General features: G+C 36.6%; 3 protein-coding genes across 3 annotated transcripts; 1 reads left to right on the top strand and 2 right to left on the bottom strand.

Moving 5' to 3' along the window:
* Positions 1 to 717: 717 nt before the first annotated feature.
* Positions 718 to 4,317, top strand: LOC121432129. The gene is made up of 2 exons (XM_041629984.1): positions 718 to 955; positions 1,993 to 4,317. Exons 1-2 carry the CDS (start codon positions 807 to 809, stop codon positions 2,357 to 2,359), a joined length of 516 nt encoding a protein of 171 aa, XP_041485918.1. The 5' UTR covers positions 718 to 806; the 3' UTR covers positions 2,360 to 4,317.
* Positions 4,318 to 10,490: 6,173 nt separating this feature from the next.
* On the bottom strand, positions 10,491 to 13,237 carry LOC121431840. Its single transcript, XM_041629599.1, has 2 exons — positions 12,897 to 13,237; positions 10,491 to 12,083 (listed from the first exon to the last, which is right to left on the bottom strand). Exon 2 carries the CDS (start codon positions 12,030 to 12,032, stop codon positions 10,644 to 10,646), a length of 1,389 nt encoding a protein of 462 aa, XP_041485533.1. The 5' UTR covers positions 12,033 to 12,083; positions 12,897 to 13,237; the 3' UTR covers positions 10,491 to 10,643.
* An 857-nt stretch (positions 13,238 to 14,094) lies between these two features.
* Positions 14,095 to 22,758, bottom strand: LOC121432165. Its single transcript, XM_041630020.1, has 3 exons — positions 22,634 to 22,758; positions 21,352 to 21,680; positions 14,095 to 14,281 (listed from the first exon to the last, which is right to left on the bottom strand). The coding sequence occupies exons 1-3, from the start codon at positions 22,724 to 22,726 to the stop codon at positions 14,095 to 14,097; spliced, it is 609 nt and encodes a 202-aa protein (XP_041485954.1). The 5' UTR covers positions 22,727 to 22,758.
* Between the last annotated feature and the right edge of the window lie 3,867 nt (positions 22,759 to 26,625).

Below are 26,625 nucleotides of genomic sequence, written 5' to 3'. Positions count from 1 at the left end.
AACAAATACTGCTAGTTTCATATAGTAAAAAGCGCTGTATAAAATTTTAAACAGCATTTTTACTGTGTAGTTGTTTTTAATGCTACCGCATATACAGTTACGGTGACTTGCCGAAATCAATCAATCAATTTTGATATGCCTAGGTCACTTAGTTCAGATGGAATATATCTAAAAGGCAGAATCTTATTTTTTCCAAACAATATATTGACCTTTAAAGTTACCTTTTCTATAATTCATTTCGGAAAGTAAACTTGTTTTTTTTTATTTATAATTTTTTATGAATATGACGATATTTCAGGTGTTATAATATAAATTAAAAAAAAAACAGATATCGTTTTAGGGATCTATATATTTTTTATTATAAGGAAATTACAGCCAGTGGGGGGGTTCTTATTTTTATTTGGCAACCAGTCAAATTTGACTATTTTCGCCATCATAAATATTATACTATTAACGTTTGTTTTCTTTGAAAAAAAGTGAATGAATAAAGTAGAATTCAAATATTTATTTCCTTTTCTTTAACTTGTTCTTTTTCTTTTCTATGTCTTTTTTATAGGATATCTACTAGGATTTAAAGTCGAGTAGGTGTGTCACACAATTTAAAACCAGGGCTTTTACTGAAAATATATATAGGCCGACTAGTATGCAAGTAAACACCTAGGATGGAGATGACATAAAAAAGATGAGGAAAGTTAAGCCTCTTCAAAGATACCATACTCGGCCGAGGTCACGTCAAGGACCACTCTCTTTTATCCAATCTGACTTTTTATTATGTGATATCCTGACGTATTTGCTAACCAGAAACGATGGGTAGTGATAAAGAAATCTGGAGGATGAACTCAAAATCTTGTAGGAAATATATGAACCGCCTTTCCTACTCCATATTACCGGTAACTGGTGCAATTAGTCACACTGCGTTTGCGGTACATATTTTGGATCGCTCTCTTTTGGAAGGGTAAGTTCGAAGGTGATACCATCGGGACGGTACGGCTGCAGTGCTAGGGACGCATCGGTAGCGATACGTCTGGGCAGTATTTAGTGGGCGTGGTCACCGGTCGTGTTTAATTCTGAAACTGATGATCATTCTAACGTGAGATATAGGCCTAAAATAGCGACCCGGTATTAGAGATTTACAGGGTATTCCAAGTTAAATACAATTACCAGTATATCTCTTATTTTCATAAAGTAAAATTCAAAGAGAAAATGCTAGCTAATTTAGTCTAAAGCCAGACTAAAGCTTCTATCAAATCTGACAGAAAATGAGTATACTGAAATTTGAAGTTTGGCAATATATTTTTGTGAGCAAGTATGTTTTTATTCATGTTATTGTAGGACTGTTTTTTTACATTTGGTTTCCTTTAAAAGTTTAGTTATTTATAGTTCAAGCTTTGGCATTTAGTTCACCTTTGTTAAAATTCTACATGATTCTGTTGTCATCCATTTAATTACATTTGACTTTCAACCTGCTTCTGTCATTCCTTTCCTATTCAGATGTGTTCATTCGTTACATTCTCACATCTGATTCTTTTGTTCAACATTGTTATTATGTAATCATCCCAACATCTTATTCTTCTCCATCCTCTATCTCTTATTAGTTATTTTTATGAATTGGACTTTTCCACTTTCAGTTGGCTTCTCCATTCTCTTTATTTTCATTGGTTGATTTTGTGTAATTTAAATATATGCTAATTTTGTATGAGTTTTACTGAGGCAAGGAAGCCCAGCAAATATAGCAGTGTACAACCAGACTCCCTCGTTTGTTCTCTTTATTTGCGTCTCAGTTTCACTTATTCCCCTTCAGTTTGATGATTTAGAACTTCATTTATTTTCAACTCCAAACTTATAATTTTCTTCAACCCTACATTATCATGAATATACAATAGGTGGGCTGATGGTATGAAATTCTTTTTTCAATAGGCTCTATTATGTATAACATGGTTTTTTATTCCTCATGAGTGTTATATTGACTTATTTTTTTGTTGTCTTTTTCAGGTGGTTCCCGAAATGGCATCTAGGTGTTGCAAATGGTCTGTTATTCAATGCTCACTTGGGTGTCGGACTCTACATCTACAGCAGACCTTGCCTGAGGACAGCTAGCGTTTCCCACCGAGTACTCTTTGGTCTCTACGGCAGTGCCATGTTTAATTTCGGATCTGTGCTTCTATTTGGAACTGGCAAACAAGTTCTTGTCGCAGACCGGTTGATAGGAAGCGTCTATGCCATATTCGCCAGTCTCTGTTTCCTCTGCGTGGGGAAATACTTCTTTGATTTCTTGGACAGGCAAGTCGACATTCCTGATGATGGTGACGACATTGACAATGTCACTGAAACTGTTGTAGAAGAACTAAGTAGCGCATGACATTTGATCTTCATTGATTTTTTAGAAGCAGTACATTTACCTCTTCATTGGACTTCTATTCCAAAATGTGTTCAGGATGAAATTACTTATTTTAGATAAAATGGTGCTGGTTTGAAAAAAAAATATTGTTATCAAAGGTTCGTAAGTGACTGCAGAGACCAGGACTTTCACCTCCCATTGAAAGCGAATGCTTCAGACACTTTCGAGATATTGCATATCTGAAATCAGATTTGGAGTTATTTTCTTGTGGTTAGCTGAACTTAATACTGTATGTAAGAATATGTAAAGGGTTGAAAAAAGTTTACGATTGTGGATTGTGCTATTAAGTGGTCATGATATATTTGAACAAATCAATCAGAACATTGTGTGGTTTAATGACAGTTTTGCTTCTAGTTAAGATGCAAAAAGTTTTGTGAATCTACACTTTATATAATAACTCATGCAACGATCCAATAAATGGTGAAGGGGCATTGGGATTAAACATAACTAATAAGAACCAAGCGCAAGTCCCAAATACATTTTTTTTATTGGTTGAGAATTAAAACATATTTGATTTTTTATATTTTTTTATAGTTTCAGTGATTGTAACTTTGTCTGCAATAGGCCCCATATGGGTTCAATAGATTTGATATCCAAACAATTTTTGAAATACTAGTACAGTATTTCTTCCAAGCTTGTTTTTTTTTCCCCTAACCAGTGGTCTTGAACCCTTTTTAAGATGAGATGCCAAAAATATCCTGCTTTGTTGAATGCTTTGCAATCTCTTTAATACCTTAACCTGTTGTCAATCCACAATGAGGACATTTTAATATATTTTATTGATATATCAATACAACTCGCAAGCACCTCAGGAATATGCTTTTTCATTCTAATTTTCAGAAGTACAAGTATGTATGTACATGTATTTGCTTTTATGTTTAAATTGACATGAATCTCAAATATTCTGAATTATATTATCTTACATGTATGATCTCCTTTCATAAAGTCAAGTGATTCATTGATGTTGTTCAAAGAAGCATGTGGACTGAATTCACTTATGGAAAAATAAGTTGTATCTGAAATAAAAACAGTACTTTTGTCTTTATATTGCTATTCATGATTGTGCAGTAAATATGCTTTTTATTTTACTGGGTATTTTTATTGAAGTTGCAAGAAAACTCATGTGATCATAAATAGAAATAGTCAAACAGTAATATGTGATGTATGCACATTGCACAAAGTATTTATGTTATATGGTTTATTTCAAAAGAGTTTTTGTTTGTGTTGAAATGGAATTTCAATAGAGTTTTAATAGAAATTGATATATCAGAATGATTTTACTTCTTGAATTCAAGTGTCAGCTTAGGCTGGTGGAATAATATTTTTATTTAATCTGTCCAGACCTACGTACCATGTATATACCTGCTACAAAGAAGACACTGTGTAGCAGTTACTTTAAAAAAAAGTATAACAACTCGTAATGCATTATGATGGAAATTGTTCCCTGAATATTTTACTAAGAAATAGTTTTACAATCTACTTGTTCAATTATACGTATATGAAATCCAATATTGGTATTCATTTTTAGTGTAAAAAGTGTTTCATATTAATCGTATTCTATTTCCATGAACTTATGGCTGCATACAACTTTAGATTACATGTATTTACAGTGCAGCAAATTGTACCAAAATTCATAGAATATCTGTAGATGCTCTTGGAACATTTTAAAAGTCCTATTATACAGGAGTTTTGACATGTTTTTAGTCAAATCTCCAAATTAAACAACAATTTTGCTTGAATAAAATTGAAAAATGTATTACGTTTGAGTTGAGCATGGTTTGTTATATTGTACATATATACATTGCAGTTGTGCATGTGTACAATGTGGTTATATTGTTCATCAAGCTATCGTTTCAAGAATTTGAAGTATCTTTCGAATGTGTATTTAACTTAAAGTACAAGTCCACCCCAACAAAAACTTGAATAAAAAGAGAAAAATTCAACAAGCAAAACACTGAAAATTTCATCAAAATCGGATGTAAAATAAGAAAGTTATGGCATTTTAAAGTTTCGCTTCATTTTACAAAACAGTTACATGCACATCTCGGTCGGTATGCAAATGAGGAACTGATGACATCACTCACTCACTATTTCTTTTGTATTTTATTATATGAAATATTTTTATTTTCTTGTCATTGTAATGTGAAATGAAGTTTCATTCCTCCCTGAACACGTGGAATTCCATTATTTTAACATTTTGTGCTTCAGGCAAAGAGGTCCTAATGGCCAAATTCGTAAAAATTGAAATATTGTATAATTCAAACAATAAAAACCAAAAGAAATAGTGAGTGACATCATCAACTCTCTCATTTGGATGTAACTGGCTCGTTCATATGACTATTTTGATAAAAATAAGCGAAACTTTGGAATGTCATAACTTTCTTATTTTAAATCCGTTTTTTGATGAAATTTTCAGTATTGTGCTATTCTGATTTTTCTCTATTGATTCAAGCCAACATTTTTCTGAGGTGGACTTGACCTTTAATGATGCTCATAGAATTAAAGGTTAAGAAAGTAGTTGCTGCAAACATTTCATTCAAAAAGTCTTAAAATATAATTGCCACCATATGGATGAACATATGAAATAAACACATCCTTGTGAATTCATGAAATCTTAGCTGCAGTCCGATGATTCTGATGATCACTCAAACAAAAAGGCATATTGGGACAGTGTATTAATATTGCTTGGAAAAATAATTCTGTGCTTGTTTAGCTCATTTACCCACAATTAGAACTTTTTCCAGAGCCATTTAGCACATATTTTTTAGTTAAACATGCCAACACTTGGGTGGTCATTTTATTGGATTCTATTTGAATTCATTTTTAGGACCTTACCACAACTGGTATTTATCTTTAAAGGGGAAGTTCACCCTGACAAAAAGTTTATTGTAAAAATAGCAGAAAAAATAATAAAAAATATTGCCGAAGGTTTGAGAAAAATTCATCAAATAATTAAAAAGTTATTAGAATTTCAATTATTTGATTTGTGACGTCATATGCGAGCAGCATTCTTACATAGCGAATGGTAAAAAAATCAATGAAATGTCATTTTCTCAGAAAATTGAAAATGGTTTTCACTGTACCTTTTGTATATCAATAGACAAATCACTTCACACCCGATCATGAATAGAAAACAAAATTAAGTCATCAGGAACGATACAAAATTTGAAATTAATGCATTTTATATTACATAACACATTGGGCAGCTGCTCGTTTATGACGTCACAAATCCAAAACTTTGAACTCTAATAACTTTCTTACTCTTTAACGGATTTTCCTCAAACCTTCACCAATATTTTTTACTATTTTTTCTGCTATTTTTACAACAAAGTAAATATCTCCATATGATTTCTTTAGTGTGCCCCCCCCCCTTGGAGGAATGATTTATCAGTTTTTATAAGATCCCCCTTGCACCTTGGCGTGGGGTCATGGGTTTCTTCAAAGTGTTTGGTATATAATCATCTGGTACGTCATTTCATACCCCCCTCCTATTAGAAAAATATTTTATTCATGTTCCATTACGAAGAAATGGAATTTATGGAATACGAGGGAGGTGCTCACTTATGGTATCACAAATTGAAAACTTTAAAAATTCACCACTCTCCTAGTCTTCAGTGGAGTTTCATCAACACCAATATTTTTCTCTAACTTGTTTGCTATATTGAAAACAAGTTAAAATCTCATCAAGGTGTACAGTAGGGGAGACCGGGGTTAGTTGGAACATTGGGTAAGTTGAAACATTGAAATTTTCTTTAACACCTTTAAAATGAATTTATGCAATACTGCCCTCAATTCATTGCTATTAATAATACAACAGTGTTGAAATATTATTGCAATAAGTTGAGGGCAGTATTGCATAAATTTATTTTACAGGTGTTAAAGAAAATTTCAATTTTTCAACTTACCCCATGTTCCAACTAACCCCGGTCTCCCCTACTTACCCTTTAACTTGAACAGATTTGTGTAATAACACTTGTATTATGACTGGAGCCCCATGTCTGCGCACCTAAAAACTTCAGATTAGACCTGGATTTCTTTTTAATCCACTGAAATTTTCAGTTGATAATGTACCTTATATTTTTATCAGTAAGTGTGCCAAAAATCTCATAAAAATTTGGGAGAAATATGATTTTCTTGGAAAAAAAACCCTCGGCCAGTCATTTTCAGATTGAACAAAAAGGTAGTGGCCCTATCTGACCTATTCACCTTACTCACGATTCAGGGATTTTGCCGAGAAAGGCTGCATTTTGAGGCCGTCACATGAAATGCCCAAAATTCATTATTTTTCCACCATTTTGAGTCAGATTTTTTTAATTGATATCTGTCTATAGGTATCGTGGGCGTTGATTTGTGTTGTGAATCTTTGTTCAAGGGGGGATAATGTATTGTTTCATCCCCCTCCCCTCATTTGAATTGTATAACGCCATGGATCGACAACAGTGACAGGTATTGCAGGTGTAAAGTTTGTTGTCTGTATGTATCTTCTTTCACTAGAATTGCACAGATATCGGTGCACAGACTTGGGGGACCCTACCATATAATAATATAGGATATTTATATTGCGCACATATCCACCTTGTTAGGTGCTCAAGGCGCTCCTATATTACCCGGCTAAGCTAGGCGTTGATAGCGCACACAGCTTCTTAAGGAATTACTTCCTACCGGTACCCATTTACCTCACCTGGGTTGAGTGCAGCACATTGTGGATCAGTTTCTTGCTGAAGGAAATTACGCCATGGCTGGGATTCGAACCCACGACCCTCTGTTTCAAAGTCCAAAGACTAATCCACTGGGCCACAACGCTCCACATATATATATATATATATATATATATATATATATATATTGTTTTAATGTCTACTTTATCATTCCTAAACACAGGGGTGCGAGTGGTCACAAATAAAAAGATCTGAAAAAAGCTGAAGAGTATTGAAAAAGTCTGAAATAAAAAGAGCTCCCATACTTTTGTACAGAGGAAAACCAAAAAAAAAGCTGAAATTAAGCTGAAAATCCAAACAAAAAAAATCTGAAATCGGATAAAAAATCTTAACACTCACACCCCTGTAAAAAAAAACAAAGGCAATCGAGTCCACTCTGGGTATTCATGTACTTTTCAGATATATTGCATACAAAAACATTTACACTTTTATTTAAATTCAAGTTTTATCATTTAATTTTATTGTTATCAAATCTGCCATGATGACAATTTCTGAAGAATAAATAAATCAGATGGATCTTATAAATACTTATATTAGAGTATTTCAGATACTGTTTCTATTATCTAACATAAGAAATTTGTGGTCTGTAATACTGCGGGCAAGTAAAAAGTTAATTTTGAACAATTGATCTGAAGGCATGTCATTGAAATTACAAGCACGACTAATCATCTGTCCTGAAGGCCGTTTCATAAAGCTGTTCGTAAGTTAAGAACGGCTGGTGATCCTTTCTTACACGCTAAACCATCTCCAATGAATATACCATTTACCAAAAGAAAGGTTTACCAGTCGTTCTTAAAGTCACTCTTAACTTACGAACAGCTTTATGAAACACCCACCTGCAGTGATTAAATTTTCCTCCCAATCAAATCTAGCCAATAGCAAGAATCCCTTTCTAGTGATTTCAAATCACACCAATAGGGAGAGTGATTTTTCATTTTTATAAAAAAAAAGAACTTTCTCTTTTTGAAAACATTTAATGAATTTTCACACAAAAAGTAAAGAAACAAAATGGATTCCCAACTTTTATTTATTGGTAAATTGAAAATCACTGTACCTACTTTATCATCAAGTAAATAATCTGATTGCACCACTGGAAATAAAAATAAAACAAATACAAATTTTATACATGGAATATAGGAAGAAATATCTGTTTTTATGCATTTTTTTCAGGGGACAAAAAAGGGAAAATCATATTCATTAAACATCAAACTTATTTAAGTGATTAGGATTTGAGCAAAATAACTTGGAAGAAGTGTTCCTATAAACTTCTTTGTAAAGGTGATATTGATCTGCCAAGGAATGTACAAGTAAGCACACACTTTGGTGATAAAATTTGTTTATTTTGGATTTGGCAAGTTCTAAATTTACAAATACTGAACATCAACCCATGCCAGGTGTACAAATGTTTTCCTTCATTTTCAATTTCTTTTTTTTAGAAGTTAATCGATTAAACAGGTAGGAACATGTAAGAACACTGAAGTACTTTTTCTCAAAAATAGTTGTGCCACTTTGATATTGGTAGATCTTTTTTATTAATCCATAAATTAGTACGATGAATAATGTAATTATTGGGGCTATAATAGAAAGATTAAATGAGAACAAAGTTTGAAATTTAATATTTATTTTATGAGTAATTTGGAGGGAGAGATTACAGGAGATCCCGCCCGCGCATGCGCAGTCATCATTCAAGCATCAAATATGACTCCTGATAAAACAGCAAGAAAGATTAAACTAAGATGAGAACAAGTTAGAGCTAATTTTGCCCTTGAGTAATGGGAGTGGGGGGCCTGTAATCTCTCCCTCTGAATTATAAAATTATATAAAATAAATATTAAATTTCAAACTTTGTTCTCATTTAATCTTTCTATTTTATTTCGTAATTCTCCTGGAGAAATTACAGGAGATTTCAAAGCTCAGGAGGCATATTTGATACCAAAATTACACCAAGTCACAACCCTGGTGTGAACACAACATAACCTCTACAACCGAGTATGAGGCACTGCCTAACAAAGAGGCTGAGAAGTCACTTTCCTGATCCAAAGCGTATGATAGAGTTGTTAAAAGTTTTCTCATTAGTCCATCCAGCCTGTCTGAGCGCATAATTTCCAGCAACCAACTCGAAGAAGGGGAAGAAAAAGCAATTTTTATCTTACCCCAAATGGCGGAATATGACTGCCAAATCAATGCTGCGAACGTAATGACTGCGCATGCGCGGGCGGGATCTCCTGTAATTTCTCCAGGAGAATTACGAAATATAATTTTCATTATTAAAATGGAATTCTATTCCTCTGTTGCCTATTGCTCATACATGTATGGTGCGACTTTGAAACTTTGAGCCCAAATGATATTTGCATCGTGAGTAAAGCTGAAAGTTTGTGATTTCTCACAATACCACGGTATCTTTTAATAGGTAAAAAAAATTATAAAACCCCCCCCATGAGGAGCAGTGGCGGACCGTGACCCGGAGGAGACAAAGCATTGGAGGGGCACAGCATTGTTCACAAACAATACAGTGCCCCTCCAATCGATCGTCTCCTCCTTGTCACTGTCTGCCACTGCTGAGGAGCAGGCAATCTTCTGTTTTGATTGGCTGAATATTATGGTCTCAAAGCAAGCCGGTATGAAAGAAAGCATGAGTCGTCACATGGTCTGCCCTCGTCCAATCACAGTGCATGATTATACTGATAAAATGTTTTGAGAAGGCATTTGGAGGGAAAATTTTGACCCAAATTGTCTTTGGTTAGAATTTAAGTAATCTTAAATTATAATTTCACATTTGTATTGCACTGGTTTTTTAAAATTAAATATTGGGGTCAGAGTGCTCAAAAAGTTTGTAGTAATGAAATAGAGCACAAATAAATATGTTTACAATATATACATGTATGCAGAATATCACTACTTTAAAACAGGAGCTTGAAGATATTCATTTAACAAGAAAAAAAGCATTTGTTTTTCTTCTTTTTTTTCAATATTATAAATCATGTGACACGATAGTTTAGTTACAAATGTTAGATCATAAGTTACATTTAGTTGGTTTCAGGGGACAGTTCTATGAAAGTTGCAATTATCTGAGTGTTACCATAGTAACAGTCATGAGAGACCAGCTGTGCTCTTCAGCCAATCAAATCCAAAGAAATTTGTCAGATCTAGGGGAGTGTTTCAATTGCAACTCAAATTATCAAGTTTTAAAAATATTCACACTGAAGATCACCAACCCAGATAAGCGCACGTGGGACAGTGTATTATTATTGCTTTGAATGTCGTGCCCGACGCTTGACCCGAATCCTGTGCTTATTTGCTAATTTCTCAGCAATTACACAATTTCTTCCAGAATCCTTTGGCACACATTCTTTATTTATACAAACAGACACTTTGGTGGTCATTTCATTGGATTCTGTACGAACTCATTTTGATATCGTTACCAAAACTGGCATTTACCTTTAATATTGGAATGTAAGTTGATACTCAAATATAATTAACATTACTAAGTACTGACCCCTTACCAAAGCTAAGTACAGGTTTCTAAGTTAGCAAGCAATCCAACCCTGGTCACATTCACTACATGTAAACCCACCACAGCACCCACAGGAATGCAAGGGTTCACCATCCGCACCCTTGGCAACAACAGGACTTGAAGACATACAAGCATTTGGTGCCTCAGTTTCTACAGTACATTTGGCATTAATGGCAGCATGTTCAGCACCTGTCCCTTCTTGCACAACTGGTGAGTCGGGTTGCATCTCAGTGATGCACATTGGTTCTTCTTCTTTCACTTTGACTATCACTTTGTTCGATTCTCTCTCGGTGGTCCTAGATGGTGTAGGAACATCACTGGGTATGGGAACGGGATTAAAAGGGTGTATCCCGCATGCCCGGAATCCTAAGGTGGCACTTGCGACCGAAGCAGTTCTCCGCCAAGCTCCTGCGAAAAGGGCGCTAAAGTTGTGCTCTGTGATGGTTGCTTGTGGATCCTCATGTAAGAGTGAATCCCTGACATATTCCCAGTTGTCCTGCAGTGAATTGAACACACATTGATTCAATGGTTGTAGGTATTCCTTGCTACAACCGGGCAAGCAGAATAGGATGATGTCGTGATCGATGCAATATCGTTGCACTTTAACACTCTTTACATATGATCTCTGAAGTCCATCGATGATAAGTAGCACTTTTCCTTCAACGGCATGCTTGCGAAATAGTTTCAGCCATTTTAGGAATGAGCCTTCGTTGATGGATGATATGTCGGGCAATCCATCAGAAAACTCTTCCCTCTTCTTTCCATTCAAGATAATGAACGGCGGGATATACTGTCCGGTGGCACTACAACAACCAACTACTACAGTGACATCGTTCGGTTTCTCTGAATTTGTTTCACCCATACCAGAGTTCATCCCTTTTAGCACAAGCATGGACCCTGAATGGTTCATCATCGTGAGACTGCACTCTTCAACGTTGTAAATTTTCTCCGGTGACTGGTGAAGAGATTCCCTGTCCATTACCTCACCAAGGCGATCAAAATATCTTGTAACCTCTTGCAAAGATGGTGCATGAGGCTGTGACAAGCTATCGTCTTTCCCAAGCACAATGTCGGGATGACGTATGAGGAAGCCTTCAATCCAGTATTCACTCGCCAATCCAGACTCCCTGTCAAAGATATGTTCAAGGTTTTTGCTTTCTGCGAACTGATATCCAAGTCTACGCACATCTAGTCTAGATAAAATGAAACCACGTGGTTCCATATCCAGGATAAGACGCACTAACTCGGCTTCATTTTCATCTCCAAACGCAGATTTCCAGCGTTCATGTAGTCTAGTTTTCACATCAGCCTCCGAAATTTCACCAACTGTCACCTGCATCTTTCCTCTTAACTCGTGTACTTTGATTTCTTCTTGCTTCCTTTCATTGACGGCTCCGGACATATCTGTACGAGGTCTGGAAGCATCTGATTTCACTGAACGTTCACAAATTATCTATAATAAGAAAAATATGATACGAATCTGATTTACCACATGGTCTGTGATGAAATAACTAAAACACATTCTTTATCAATTAAAATGTGGTTTTCTACACTTATATCAAAGGTAAAGAAATTGTGAATGTGTCATGGAAAGAATCTAGTCCTTTGAAGCTATTACAGAGAGTGGTTTGCTCAAGTTATACATCATTTATATACTGCCTATTCTAGTGCTTAATCACATACACAATATCTTTTATTGCACTATACAGTCTGGTTTTCTATTTCTTTTCGAGGCCTCCACCACTTTCAAGCTCCAAGCTTAAGATGGAGTTCTCCCACATTTCTATATATATATGTTCAGTAATTAAAGAAAATGGTATGTATGAATATAATTTTCACAGTACAGTTGATATTTTATAATGACTTATGTACATTATTCATTATGTTTGAAAAAATATTTGCCTATTATGTAATATTGAAAAAATTATTATACTTGTATATACTTTGTTTTTGTTTTGAAATGTGGAAATAAAATATCAAATAAAAAAATCAAATCAATATTTCAATGGCATTTTAAAGGGAAGGATGAACTTTTATTTGTCAAGATAAAAACTTATACCTCTGAAAGAATGAGGGGTTATATAACTTGGTTACTCACGTCTTTTGGCCAATACCGTACTTAGAGATAATCCAAATTTATTTTGTTTTAACATATTGGGAGTAGTAAATAAAAAGTAAACCCCAAAAAAGAAAAACCACAACACCGTAATTTTGTTGAAAAAGCACAAATACAGCAAAAACATAATAGTTTGCAGCTCTGTATTACCTTTGCTTTAGTACGAGCCTTGCTTTCTAGTTGATTACTTCTTTTCTTTAGAGGCGCTCTGCCAGGAGATGATAACCTCTTGTTGACTGCGATGCATGCAGAGAACCTAGAGAGTTTGAATAAATACTTTATTTCATCACATTGTTAAATAAAAATTAGAATGGCATCAAGGCTTGGTGGAATGCAAAGATATTAATTTGGGGATCACTCATTTTCTCTTTCACTCTTTTTTTATATATATATATAAACCATAGGGCTGTCATTTAACAAATGTGTTTGATGATAGATCAGAGCATAAGATATCACATGCACACCCAAGATTTACTGTCACTTGATCTACAATCAATTTATCGATCTCATTTAATGTGGTCTAATCTCTTTCTAAAAACAATTCATCAATTAAAAAAATTGGCTAATTTTGTGGAGGGAAATAGATGAAGAGGCGTGGAGGCACGATAGGTCAGTCTTTAGAGCGGGGTTTCGGATTCTGGTGACCCGGGTTCGATTCCCAAGTGGTGCGCTAGTGCCCATTGGCAAGGCATTTATCCTCATTACCAGGGGCGTTTCATCAACATTTTTGTCCGACAAGTTGTCAGATCTGACAACTTTTCTGTATTTTGATTGGCTGAGAAGCACTGTTACTATGGTAACTGTCAGATAAAATGGGACTTGTCGGATAAAACGTCTGACAAGTCCTTTCATGAAACGCTCCCCAGGTCCCTCGGAGAGGACCTTCAGCCTTTGGTCCCCTTGTTGCTTGCTTGCTCACAGGCATTCGTGCTTTCTTAGCAGTCACGTAAAAAAACTAGCTATAACTTAACTAACTTTGTCTAATTTCCAGTTAGGCTATGACTAATATCTAAGTGGTCGAGAATGCTAAGTCTCAACATGAATAGGGAAAGACCAAGATTGTCATTACCTATAATTAGTAAGTTGACTTCTGTAACACCAAATACAAATTATGAAAAAAATTAAGTTGACAGAACATCTGTATAGGTGACAATTCTGATATTTTGTTTAAGATTACGTATTTTGTTTAATCTGTTTTTTAAACAATTCTATTTAATGTTTCATTAGTTTTTTTTTATTGATGATTGTGCAATTTTGATGTGATTTTTATTGAATAGTTGACAATAAAAATGAATTAAGGTGACCATTAGCCTTGTCAGCACTATCATACATGATGTCATTTGATAAATTATTCTTGCCAGTCATACTTGTCTTCATGGAGCACCACAGAAGGTTCAACAGGTTTGTTGTCTATCTCAGTGACGTCTCCAGAAGCATTGCAGGAGTTTGATGCTTTGACATACGTCACGGGATGGTTATGTGTAAAAGACAGCCGGATCAATGTTGGAAGGTCTCTGACGTGAACATCCAATGACCTAAAATAAAATGTATTAAAAAAATAGTAATAATAATAATCGTATTTTATTTCAAGAATGTTCGCAGCATGAGCTGAATGGTAGAGCTTGTACATATAGAAACCAAAGAAAACGTCACTACTCTATACAATGTGGCATTATAATGATCAAATTTCCTGCATAAAGGTTCATCCTGTCCTCTTCTTTAGATTCTGATATCTTCATTATTTTCCGAAGTACCAGTATAAGAATATCACACTTTGACTTCATGTCTGTGTGTTAAATTGTATGCTTTCAAAGTAACACTACTACATTGCCCATTTTAGAACATAAATGTCAATAACGGTAAATCTAAGAAAATCTGCACTCCCCCCCCCCCTACTTGCGCTTTTTCTCTCCTAAAAAGTAAAATCCTGGATCTGCCACTGAGTAGATCATGGAAACTTCAATTTTAAAAGATTAATTTTGTTCTTTTTTGTCGCTGTTTGTGGATGATTCCCCACTAGATATCTACCTCCTGGACCAATTATCACTCAGGTAGTAATGTTGCCCTGGGAAATATTATAGCAAGGAGGTACTGTACCCTAAAGTTTATTCTCATGGTGCTATGAAAAAATTGCTCATATAAGAACAAAAAGAAATAGTCCTTATTTATAAAGCCAGCCCCATAGTTCATTAAACAAGTGGAATGCCTCTGGCCATCTCAACTGCATCACGCGATTCCACATCTAGCAGCATTGCTGACTTTGAAAACTACTATAACTCGCACAAGATGTTCAGTGATACTTGGTTACTCTATTTCCACGTTTTATGAACTAGACCAATACACTTTACAGAGATAGAATGGTAATTCAACAAATACCCCCAATGTGGCCAAAGTTCATTGACCTCACATGACCTTTGACCTTGATCATGTGACCTGAAACTTGCACAGGATATTCAGTGATACTTTATTACTCTTATGTCCAAGTTTCAAAAGTCAGATCAATAAACTTGCAAAGTTATGATGGTAATTCAACAGGTACCCCCATTATGGCCAAAGTTCATTGACCTTTGACCTTGGTCATGTGACCTAAAATGCGCACAGGATGTTCAGTGATACTTGATTACTCTTATGTCCAAGTTTTATGAACTAGACCAACATACTTTCAAAGTTATGATGGTAATTCAACAAATACCCCCAATTCGGCCAAAGTTTATTGACCCTAAATGACCTTTGACCTTGATCATGTGACCTGAAACTTGCACAGGATGTTTAGTGATACTTGATTAACCTTATGTCCAAGTTTAATGACCTAGGTCTATATATTTCCTAAGTTATGATGACATTTCAAAAACTTAACCTGAGGTTAAGTTTTTGATGTTGATTCCCCCAACATGGTCTAAGTTCATTGACCCTAAATGACCTTTGACCTTGGTCATGTGACATGAAACTCTAATAGGATGTTCAGTAATACTTGATTAACCTTATGGCCAAGTTTCATGAACTAGGTCCATATACTTTCTAAGTTATGATGTCATTTCAAAAACTTAACCTCAGGTTAAGATTTGATGTTGACGCCGCCGTCGCCGTCGGAAAAGCGGCGCCTATAGTCTCACTCTGCTATGCAGGTGAGACAAAAACAACTTGTGGTAATTAAGTGTTAGAACATCTAGGCCCATTTCAAAAGGCTGACAACTATCGCGACTTTGCCATTTTATTAAACTCACAAGGTAACAAGGCTCAACAGTATAGTGCGGTATGGTGTGTCATCCCGTAGGACTAGCGTGCCAAAATTGATTTTTTGGTTGTTTTGGCTTCAATAGGGTCCCCTTAGACCAAAAACGATGGGGGTCAAATTTTCCGACCCCTCCTTCCCTTTGTGGGGGGTCCTTTTTGGCGCCATATTGGCCTGTACAAAGCCCAATAGGATAATCCATTGTTTTCAACCTTATTTCTCATTTTCTTCGCCAATTTTATTTTTAAGTTGTCTGAGGTGTACAAGAATGAATATTTGATGATGTTGTTAAGTCAATATTTTTTCACTTTTGCCATACGGGGGGCGGATTTTACGAAAAATGCCCCAAAATTGTAAAATATTACCCCAAAAATGTAATTTTCCCCCTTTTTGGCACTAGAATTAGGACAAAAAAGATTACAAAATGAAGTGCATATGTCTTGTTGTACAGTCCAATAACAAAGGAATACATCACATGTAATTTATATGATTATTATTGGTAAATTAATGTAAAAGTCACCCCCATTTCAGGATTTTATGCAGTGAAAACCTAACTACAACACTAGAGGGCGCCATAACTTATCATGATGATATTAGTGTGGTACGGTATATCATGACACAGTTCCTGCAGGATTTTTGTGCCAAAATTGTTTTTTTTGGGGGGGGGAGATTCACTTGGGTCCAATCTATCACGGAATGATAGGGTTCCAATTTTCCCCACCCTCACCCACTGCCTGAGGAGGGAGGGGGGGGTCACCTATATCGAGACCCACTAAAATCAGGAGTATTAGTAATTTTGCGCCCGGTTAAACAATGAATTATTTTATGGTATTTTATCATCCCTAGACAGCTAAAATGCCGATATCTGAAGGCTTCAAGTTGGACGAGCATCCTACCAACCATATCCCCTACTCCCCCTACCCCCCAACTGACTGGCATACAACTTTCACCATTCGGCCACTCGTTCTAGAGTACAATTTACGATTAAAGGACTTCTATTCGAATTGTCAATTATGTACTTCTCGGCTATTTTCCAATTACTGATAGACAGAAAAAACACATAAAATATAATTTTAGCCCCCCCCCCCACACACACACAAACACACGCACATATGCACATATTCATTATTGAAATAACCTGTGATGTTTAGAGAACTTCCGAACTTACATTGTTTTTCAACAGTTGTTAGTACTAATTGACCTCAGGAATAATATACTAAAAATCTACCAAAATCTGCATCAGGGAAAGTGGTTATTTTCAAGATAGTATCCAAGATGGCCACCATTCACTTAAAATTAATGAATACGACTCACTCATTATCCACCCTAGAATCCTAATTAGTTTCATACTCCATGGTCTAGGAGTTAAAATAATTTGTTGACACAGGGTAGAGTGAATATAAGGACCCCAGGATACCTGGAAAATAAAAGATGGCATCAAAAAAGGCTGCCGTGTGCTAAAAATCCGCAATTTGGTTTTGATTCAATGATTTTAAGGGTGAAGTAGTAAATTGGAAAAAAGTTACAAGGACAGTGAGTGGTCTGGTGGGTCCAAAAATCCATGATGGCTTCAAAAAATTTATTCTGAAATGGCTGCTAAAATTAAAGCAGACATAGCTGATTTCATATCGTCCATGGAAATGTGATTTCGATGTTTAATTTTAAACCACTGGTTTGGGTTAAGTAATATATAAGGATAAGTTACAAGGACAGTCAGTGGTCTGGTATGTCCAAAAATCAAAGATGAATTCAAAAAAATGATCTTAAAATGGCTGCTGATACTTAAAGCGGACAAAGTTCATTTCATATCGACCTGGGAGATATCAGGTTGGCTTTTCATAAAGCTGTTCGTAAGATAAGATGACTTTAAGAACGACTGGTGATCCTTTCTTTTGGTAAATGGTATACACCATAGGGGATGGTTTAGCGCGTAAGAAAGGATCACCAGTCGTTCTTAAAGTTACTCTTAACTTACGAACAGCTTTATGAAACGGCCCCCAGTTTGGTGTCTAAACCAATGGTTTCAAGGGTCAAATAAGACATTTGGATAAGTAAATAAGGGCTGTCAGTGGTCTGCTATGTCAGATATGGCCTCCAAAATGCAGGGTCTAAATTGACTGTGGTTCTTAAAGTAGACATAGTTCATTAGAAATGCACATTGTGGATTTGATTTTGGTGTCTACACTAGAGTTTAAAGGATCAAGTATTGTTTCAAGTTGAAAGAACAGTCGGATGTCAAGTTTATCAAAAATCCAAGATTGCTTAAATGACTGCTATTACTTTAAAAGTGGATATAGAACATTAAACATACACCTGGGGATATTATTTTGGTGTCTACACTAGTATTTCAAGAGTTGAAATTAAAAATACATATTAAGGACTGGCTACAATGACTATGCAGATATCCATTTTGCCTTAAAATCCAAGTGGGCTTTAAAAAATGGGTTCCAAAATTACTACTGTTACTTAAAAGTGGAGACATTTTTCAAACAATACCAACCTGTGAGAAATATTTTGGTGCCTACACTTATATGTATGGCTAAGTTATCATATTAATTTATGAGTTTGTAATAGCACCCACTTGATGAATTTTTTTAATCTACCATGGATTTTAGACAAAATGGAAAACTAAATATCCTTGTTATTTGTTGAATGTATTATCTAACCCTTTATACCACCATGTAGACGTCTAGATTATTCCTCACATATTAATATTGTTGATAAATTTCTTGCAGAATGAAACTATGCCATGGCTGGGATTCGAACCCACGACCCTTTCAAAGTCAAAAGACCAATCCACTGGGCCACAACACTCGAACGGTTGTAACTAAAAATTTTCTGACTTTAAAAATCATGGTTTAAACATGAAACCATATTCTTGATGGATATTATATGTCCACTTGTAAATAACAGTGGCTATTTTATACTCTATTGTTTAACATACTCGACCAACGACTCTCCTTGTAACTTATTCTAATGTATTATTAGACTCACTTTTCCATGGTAGTCACACACATTCATATTCCCGGATATTGAACAAACTATATCGGTTTTTCAAGCAGCAACAGCAATTTCAAACTCCATTTTGGGAAGACATCTTGGATTTTTTTAACATACCGGACCACCGACTGTCCCGTTATGTTGAGTCCAAGATGGCCTCCAAAAGTTAAATAAATAAAGAAAGGAAACGGTATTCTTGTCCCAATTATGATCGTTGAAACCATGGTCTAGACACCGATTCCATCTATCTCAGGTATATAAAATGTGCTATGTCCATTTATAGTATTAACAGCCATTTTAAACTCCATTTTTGGAAGCCATCTTGGATTTCTGGGTCCTTGTAACTCTTCCCGATATACTTCTTCACCCTTAAAAATCTTTGAATAGAAACCAAGGGGAAGTTCACCCTGACAAAAAGTTTATTGTAAAAATAGCAGAAAAAAATAATGAAAAATATTGCAGGTTTGAGAAAAATTCATGAAATAATTAAAAAGTTATTAGAATTTCAATTACTTGATTTGTGACGTCATATGCGAGCAGCATTCCTACATAGCGAATGGTAAAAAATCAATGAAATGTCATTTTCTCAGAAAATTAAAAATGGTTTTTACTGTACCTTTTGTATATCAATAGACAAATCATTTTACACCCGATCATGAAGAGACAACAAAATCAAGTCATCAGGAACCATATAAAATTTGAAATTCATGCGTTTTATATTACATAACACATGGGGCAGATGCTCGTTTATGACGTCACAAATCTAAAACTTTGAACTCTAATAACTTTCTTACTCTTTAACGGATTTTCCTCAAAACTTCTTTAATATTTTTTACTATTTTTACAACAAAGTCTTCTTCAGGGAGAACTTCCCTTTTAAGGTCACTTTTAAAGTAACAAAAAAAAAATCCAGGATTTTTTTTATTTTAGCCCAAGGCAGCCAATCAAAACAAATTAGATGCCCATACTATGAATCGGCATTGGAAATAATTGCTCTTGAAATGTGTCAGCTTTCAAATTTATTGATAAAATTACAGTGCCTAGAATTTGATTTTTTTTTAGGGAAGTGCTTATCATAAGTTATGGCGCCCTCTAGTGTTGTAGTAAGGTTTTCACTGCATAAAATCCTGAAATGGGGATGATTTTTACATCAATTGACCAAAAATAATGATATACATTACATGTGATATATTCCTCTGTTGTTGGATTGTATAACAAGACATATTCATTTCATTTTGTAATCCTTTTGTCCTAATTTTAGTGCCAAAAAAGGGAAAAATCATATTTTGGGGGCAATATTTTACAATTTTGGGGCATTTTTCGTAAAGTCCGCCCCCGTATGGTAAAAGTTAAAAAACATTGACATCACAACATCATCAAATATTCATTCTCATACACCTCAGACAACTTTAAAATATAATTGGCAAAGAAAAGTGAGAAATAAGGTTGAAAACAATGGATTATCCTATTGGACTTTGTACAGGCTAATATGGCGCCAAAAAGGACCCCCCACAAAGGGAAGGAGGGGTCTGAAAATTTGACCCCCATCGTTTTTGGTCTAAGGGGACCCTATTGAAGGCAAAACAACCAAAAAATCAATTTTGGCACGCTAGTCCTACGGGAGCTGTGTCAGTGACATACCGTACCACACTAGTAGTTAGAATTTGGCAAGGTTATATCAGTTGTTAATCAGTTGTAGGACTGCTATTTTGACATTTGGTTTCATTTAATAGTTTAGTTACTTATAGTTCAAGCTTTGGTATTTATTTCAGCTTTGTTTAAATTCTCAATGCTTCTGTCGTCATCCATTTACATTTGACTTTCAACCTGCTTCTCCTGTCATTCCTTTCCTATTCAGATGTGTTCATTCATTACATTCCCCACATCTGATTCTTTTGTTCAACATTCTTATTATGTAATCATCCCAACATCTTATTCATCTCCATCCTCTATCTCTTATTGGTTATTTTTATGAATTAGACTTTTCCACTTGCAGTTGGCTTCTCCATTCTCTTTATTTTCATTGGTTGATTTTGTGTAATTTAAACATATGCTAATTTTGTATGAGTTTTACTGAGGCAAGGAAGCCCAGCAAATATAGCAGAGTACCACCAGACTTCTACGGGTTCTGTTCAATTCATTTTGCATCTCAGTTTCACTATTCCCTCTTCAGTTTGATAATTGAGTTTGAATTAGAACTTAAATTATTTTCTACTTCCAAACATATAATTTTCTTCAACCCTACACTAGGTATGAAATGGCCCCTGATCAAAGATTTGAGAGGTGAACCATCGTGTGTAAGCAATGGTTTGACCCTCAACTTTTCTGAATCGAACATTCTGGAGCCACTGGTTACAATGTACAGTAGCCTACCTGTTTCTCTTGGGCACCCGTTTGACAGCGATACCCAGAGTGGCCGGGCAGTTGGTGATCTTGGTCCTAGCAGAACTTGAACTGACAGGACGGGACTTGCGGAAACTGCCATGCTGACACCGGTAATGTGCACTGAAGATATTCTTTCGCCCACCTGCCTTGCCCGTCCATAATAATCGCAGATTTGTACGCGTCTTATCCTGGAACAGCCCGAGCCAAGTTCGAGCATTACACTCGGTCTTTATATCCAACCTGAGGAGAGCAGTGATGCCTTCATCAATGATGTCAAACTGACAAACGGTATAGTTATACCCATCAGGCAACAACTCCTATTGAAGAGACACAAAAATTTAATGAAAATAATAACTATCTATTGCTCACATTTATGGCCTTGTAAAAATCCTTGTGTGTGTGTGTTTGAGTTTTGTCAGACGTGTATCAATCAGAAATGGTTATTTACGTCTGGGACCGACCTTTAACGTCACCATCCGAAAGACGTGACCAGGGCTCGAACCTCAAACCTCTGCATCAATTTGTAACTTCCCCACAGCTTGGATTACAGGCGCACGCCACAACGCCCAATAGGTCTCTGAGTCTTGACCCCATGTTTTGTTTAGAGCAATGAGATTATTACTACTGAGGAAAAAACGAACAACAACAAAACTTTGCCATTACCCGATAAACCTGCCAGCTTTAATTTTTCGTTAAAGTAGATATGGAAAAAGAAAAGAAATATTCACAGGCACTATTTTCTGTAATTCTCATTAAAATCAACATATGCCTCTTCAAAGATCTTGATTTCTAAAAGGCACCCCCACCCCCATATCCCAGTGCACATTGAGTGTAACAAAGCTTGCATGCACTTGCGAAATTTCTCCTATCCAATTATATTTCACAAATAAATATCAGTAGTAGTACTATAAAAGGCCTTAAAGTTAAATTACTGCCTGGTACTGAATTCAATAATGAAAATAAGAACATTACTATTCTAGTATTAGCCTATAAATAATGATAATTTTGATTGGCACATTTATTCCCTTTTCAATTAGAACGTTGTTTAAAAACTATAACACCATATAAGTTTAGTGTCATGAAGCAGTGTTCCACAACCTTTTCCGAACGCTCTCTGCCCCCGCAAGGGATGGCGCAGGGCCAGCTGCGGGGCGATGATCCGGCCGGTTTCCCCATCCCAGCGAAAACCCAATTTCGGTGTTATTTCTAAATAGAATACTTGCGAACGTTGAAATTATTTCATACATATTTTATATGTCAGGCAACTTACACACAATCTTGTTATCTCAGAATTGACACCACATCTGTCCAAACACTCATCTTCGGTGCAAAAATTCAATTTTGTCTTCAAGTTTGGGTCCATCTTGATTGATGCAGTCGACTATCTCCACAAACAACTGTAGATGGCGCTACTCTGAATTGAGCCAGAGTACATTCTCCTCTGGTCTAATGAACCTTTAAAATAATCTTTAATCCCTTTTTCTTCAATTCTTTTCAATTCAATTCTTTTATTTCATTTCCATTCAAAACATAATACAAAGTAATATAAAACAATACAAATCAAATACAATTTTACAGAAGGGCATTCTTACTTCGTAAAAAAAACAGTATAATTATATAGAGCATAAATGGAAATGGAAATGAGGGGGGTCCACTAAAAGGCACTGCTTGTAAAATTGTGGATCCCCCTTGGAAAAGAAGAAATTATAGTCGACTTACTATATGCGTACATACATGTATTACAGGAAAGAAAAAGAAATCATATTGACGGAAACATAATTACTGAACAAATGCAAAGCTTTTCACACAAAGGGGTCTTCGTTGTAAAGGATATGTTGCGCATTGCGCAACATTTTTCTTCTGTCTTGCCAAGACAGAAGAAAAAAAACAGAGAGAGGGGATGACAAGACGTAGAAGACAAGACAAAACAAGAGACAGGACAGTACAAGACAACTATTTTTTTAAAAGGAGTAAAACTAAGAACGGGAAAGGGCTGACCATGAACCAGCTTGATCTGGTGAAATAACATAAGATATGACTTGACAATATAGATGAAAAAAAGATAAAATAAAAGTGAAAAAATAAAAAATTACTAATTTCTTGTACAGTTATGTTCAGGATAAAAGTCATCTTTTAAAAATTCTGTTTTTATATGTCGATTGATATTTTGTTTTTTCTCTCTCTGCTTTCACATTGTTATGGAAGAGAAATTGGGCAGTTATCTTCATTTTTGATAATTTGTAATCTCATTGATATTGATATATTTATTGTTTCTTATACGTGTACAAAATCTTAACTTATATGAATTTTGATTGTAAACTTATTGATTTGAAAGAGGAAGAAAATAAAATATTATTTAAATAAATAGTACTAGGTTTTTTTCCTCTCTGCTTTCACATTGTTATGTAAGAGAAATTGGGCAGTTAAAGGGGAAGCCTTGAGGGGGAGGATGAGTAGGATGCATGGTAGGAGAGATGTGATAGTAAGAGAGAGGAAGATGAGGGCCGGGGTTGAGGGGGAGGATGTATGGTAGGTGAGATGTGATGGTAAGAGATGAGAGAGTGGTAAGAGGGGGGATGTCCATGGTATATAGGTGAGATGTGATGGTAAGAGATGGTGAGAGGGGTGTATATTGTAGGTGAGATGTGATGGCAAGAGATGGATGATGGTGAGAGGGGGAGGATGTATGGTAGGTGAGATGTGATGGTAAGAGATGGATGATGGTGAGAGGGGGAGGATGTATGGTAGGTGAGATGTGATGGTAAGAGATAGAGGATGGTGAGAGGGGGAGGATGTATGGTAGGTGAGATGTGATGGTAAGAGATAGAGGAAGGTGAGAGGGGGAAGATGTATGGTAGGTGAGATGTGTCGGTAAGAGATCATGAGAGGATGGTGAGAGGGGAGGATGTATGGTAGGTGAGATGTGATGGTAAGAGATGGATGATGGTGAGAGGGGAGGATGTATGGTAGGTGAGATGTGATGGTAAGGGATGAGAGGATGGTGAGAGGTGGAGGATGTATGGTAGGTGAGATGTGTCGGTAAGAGATGAGAGGATTGTGAGAGGTGGAGGATGTATGGTAGGTGAGATGTGATGGTAAGAGAGAGAGGAAGGTGAGAGGGGGAGGATGTATGGTAGGTGAGATGTGATGGTAAGAGATAGAGGATGGTGAGAGGGGGAGGATGTATGGTAGGTGAGATGTGATGGTAAGAGATAGAGGATGGTGAGAGGGGGAGGATGTATGGTAGGTGAGATGTGATGGTAAGAGATAGAGGATGGTGAGAGGGGGAGGATGTATGGTAGGTGAGATGTGATGGTAAGAGATAGAGGATGGTGAGAGGGGGGGGGGATGTATGGTAGGTGAGATGTGATGGTAAGAGATGAGAGGATGGTGAGAGAGGGAGGATGTATGGTAGGTGAGATGTGATGGTAAGAGATAGAGGATGGTGAGAGGGGAGGATGTATGGTAGGTGAGATGTGATGGTAAGAGATAGAGGATGGTGAGAGGGGGAGGATGTATGGTAGGTGAGATGTGATGGTAAGAGATAGAGGATGGTGAGAGAGGGAAGATGTATGGTAGGTGAGATGTGATGGTAAGAGATAGAGGATGGTGAGAGGGGGAGGATGTATGGTAGGTGAGATGTGATGGTAAGAGATGAGAGGATGGTGAGAGGGGAAGGATGTATGGTAGGTGAGATGTGATGGTAAGAGATAGAGGATGGTGAGAGGGGGAGGATGTATGGTAGGTGAGATGTGATGGTAAGAGATGAGAGGATGGTGAGAGGGGGAGGATGTATGGTAGGTGAGATGTGATGGTAAGAGATAGAGGATGGTGAGAGAGGGAAGATGTATGGTAGGTGAGATGTGATGGTAAGAGATAGAGGATGGTGAGAGGGGGAGGATGTATGGTAGGTGAGATGTGATGGTAAGAGATGAGAGGATGGTGAGAGGGGGAGGATGTATGGTAGGTGAGATGTGATGGTAAGAGATGAGAGGATGGTGAGAGGGGGAGGATGTATGGTAGGTGAGATGTGATGGTAAGAGATAGAGGATGGTGAGAGAGGGAAGATGTATGGTAGGTGAGATGTGATGGTAAGAGATGAGAGGATGGTGAGAGGGGGAGGATGTATGGTAGGTGAGATGTGATGGTAAGAGATGAGAGGATGGTGAGCCTGGGGGAGGATGTATGGTAGGTGAGATGCGATGGTAAGAGATAGAGGATGGTCAGGATGTATGGTATATAGGTGAGATGTGATGGTAAGAGATAGAGGATGGTGAGAGGGGGAGGATGTATGGTAGGTGAGATGTGATGGTAAGAGATAGAGGATGGTGAGAGGGGGAGGATGTATGGTAGGTGAGATGTGATAGTAAGAGATAGAGGATGGTGAGAGGGGGAGGATGTTTGGTAGGTGAGATGTGATGGTAAGAGATAGAGGATGGTGAGAGGGGGAGGATGTATGGTAGGTGAGATGTGATGGTAAGAGATAGAGGATGGTGAGAGGGGAAGATGTATGGTAGGTGAGATGTGATGGTAAGAGATAGAGGATGGTGAGAGGGGGAGGATGTATGGTAGGTGAGATGTGATGGTAAGAGAGAGAGGATGGTGAGAGAGAGGATGTATGGTAGGTGAGATGTGATGGTAAGAGATAGAGGATGGTGAGGATGTATGGTAGGTGAGATGTGATGGTAAGAGATAGAGGATGGTGAGAGGGGGAGGATGTATGGTAGGTGAGATGTGATGGTAAGAGATAGAGGATGGTGAGAGGGGGAGGATGTATGGTAGGTGAGATGCGATGGTAAGAGATAGAGGATGGTAAGAGAGGGAGAATGTATGGTAGGTGAGATGTGATGGTAAGAGATAGAAGATGGTGAGAGGGGGAAGATGTATGGTAGGTGAGATGTGATGGTAAGAGATAGAGGATGGTGAGAGGGGGAGGATGTATGGTAGGTGAGATGTGATGGTAAGAGAGAGAGAGGATTGTGAGAGAGAGGATGTATGGTAGGTGAGATGTGATGGTAAGAGATAGAGGATGGTGAGAGGGGGAGGATGTATGGTAGGTGAGATGTGATGGTAAGAGATAGAGGATGGTGAGAGGGGGAGGATGTATGGTAGGTGAGATGTGATGGTAAGAGATAGAGGATGGTGAGAGAGGGAGGATGTATGGTAGGTGAGATGTGATGGTAAGAGATAGAGGATGGTGAGAGGGGGAGAATGTATGGTAGGTGAGATGTGATGGTAAGAGAGAGAGGATGGTGAGAGGGG

This window comes from Lytechinus variegatus, chromosome 18 (genome assembly GCF_018143015.1).
Source record: "Lytechinus variegatus isolate NC3 chromosome 18, Lvar_3.0, whole genome shotgun sequence".
In the NCBI taxonomy this organism is placed as follows: Eukaryota; Metazoa; Echinodermata; class Echinoidea; order Temnopleuroida; family Toxopneustidae; genus Lytechinus; species Lytechinus variegatus.
The sequence above is the reverse complement of the archived record's forward strand: the minus strand, read 5'-3'. Positions and strand labels throughout refer to the sequence as shown.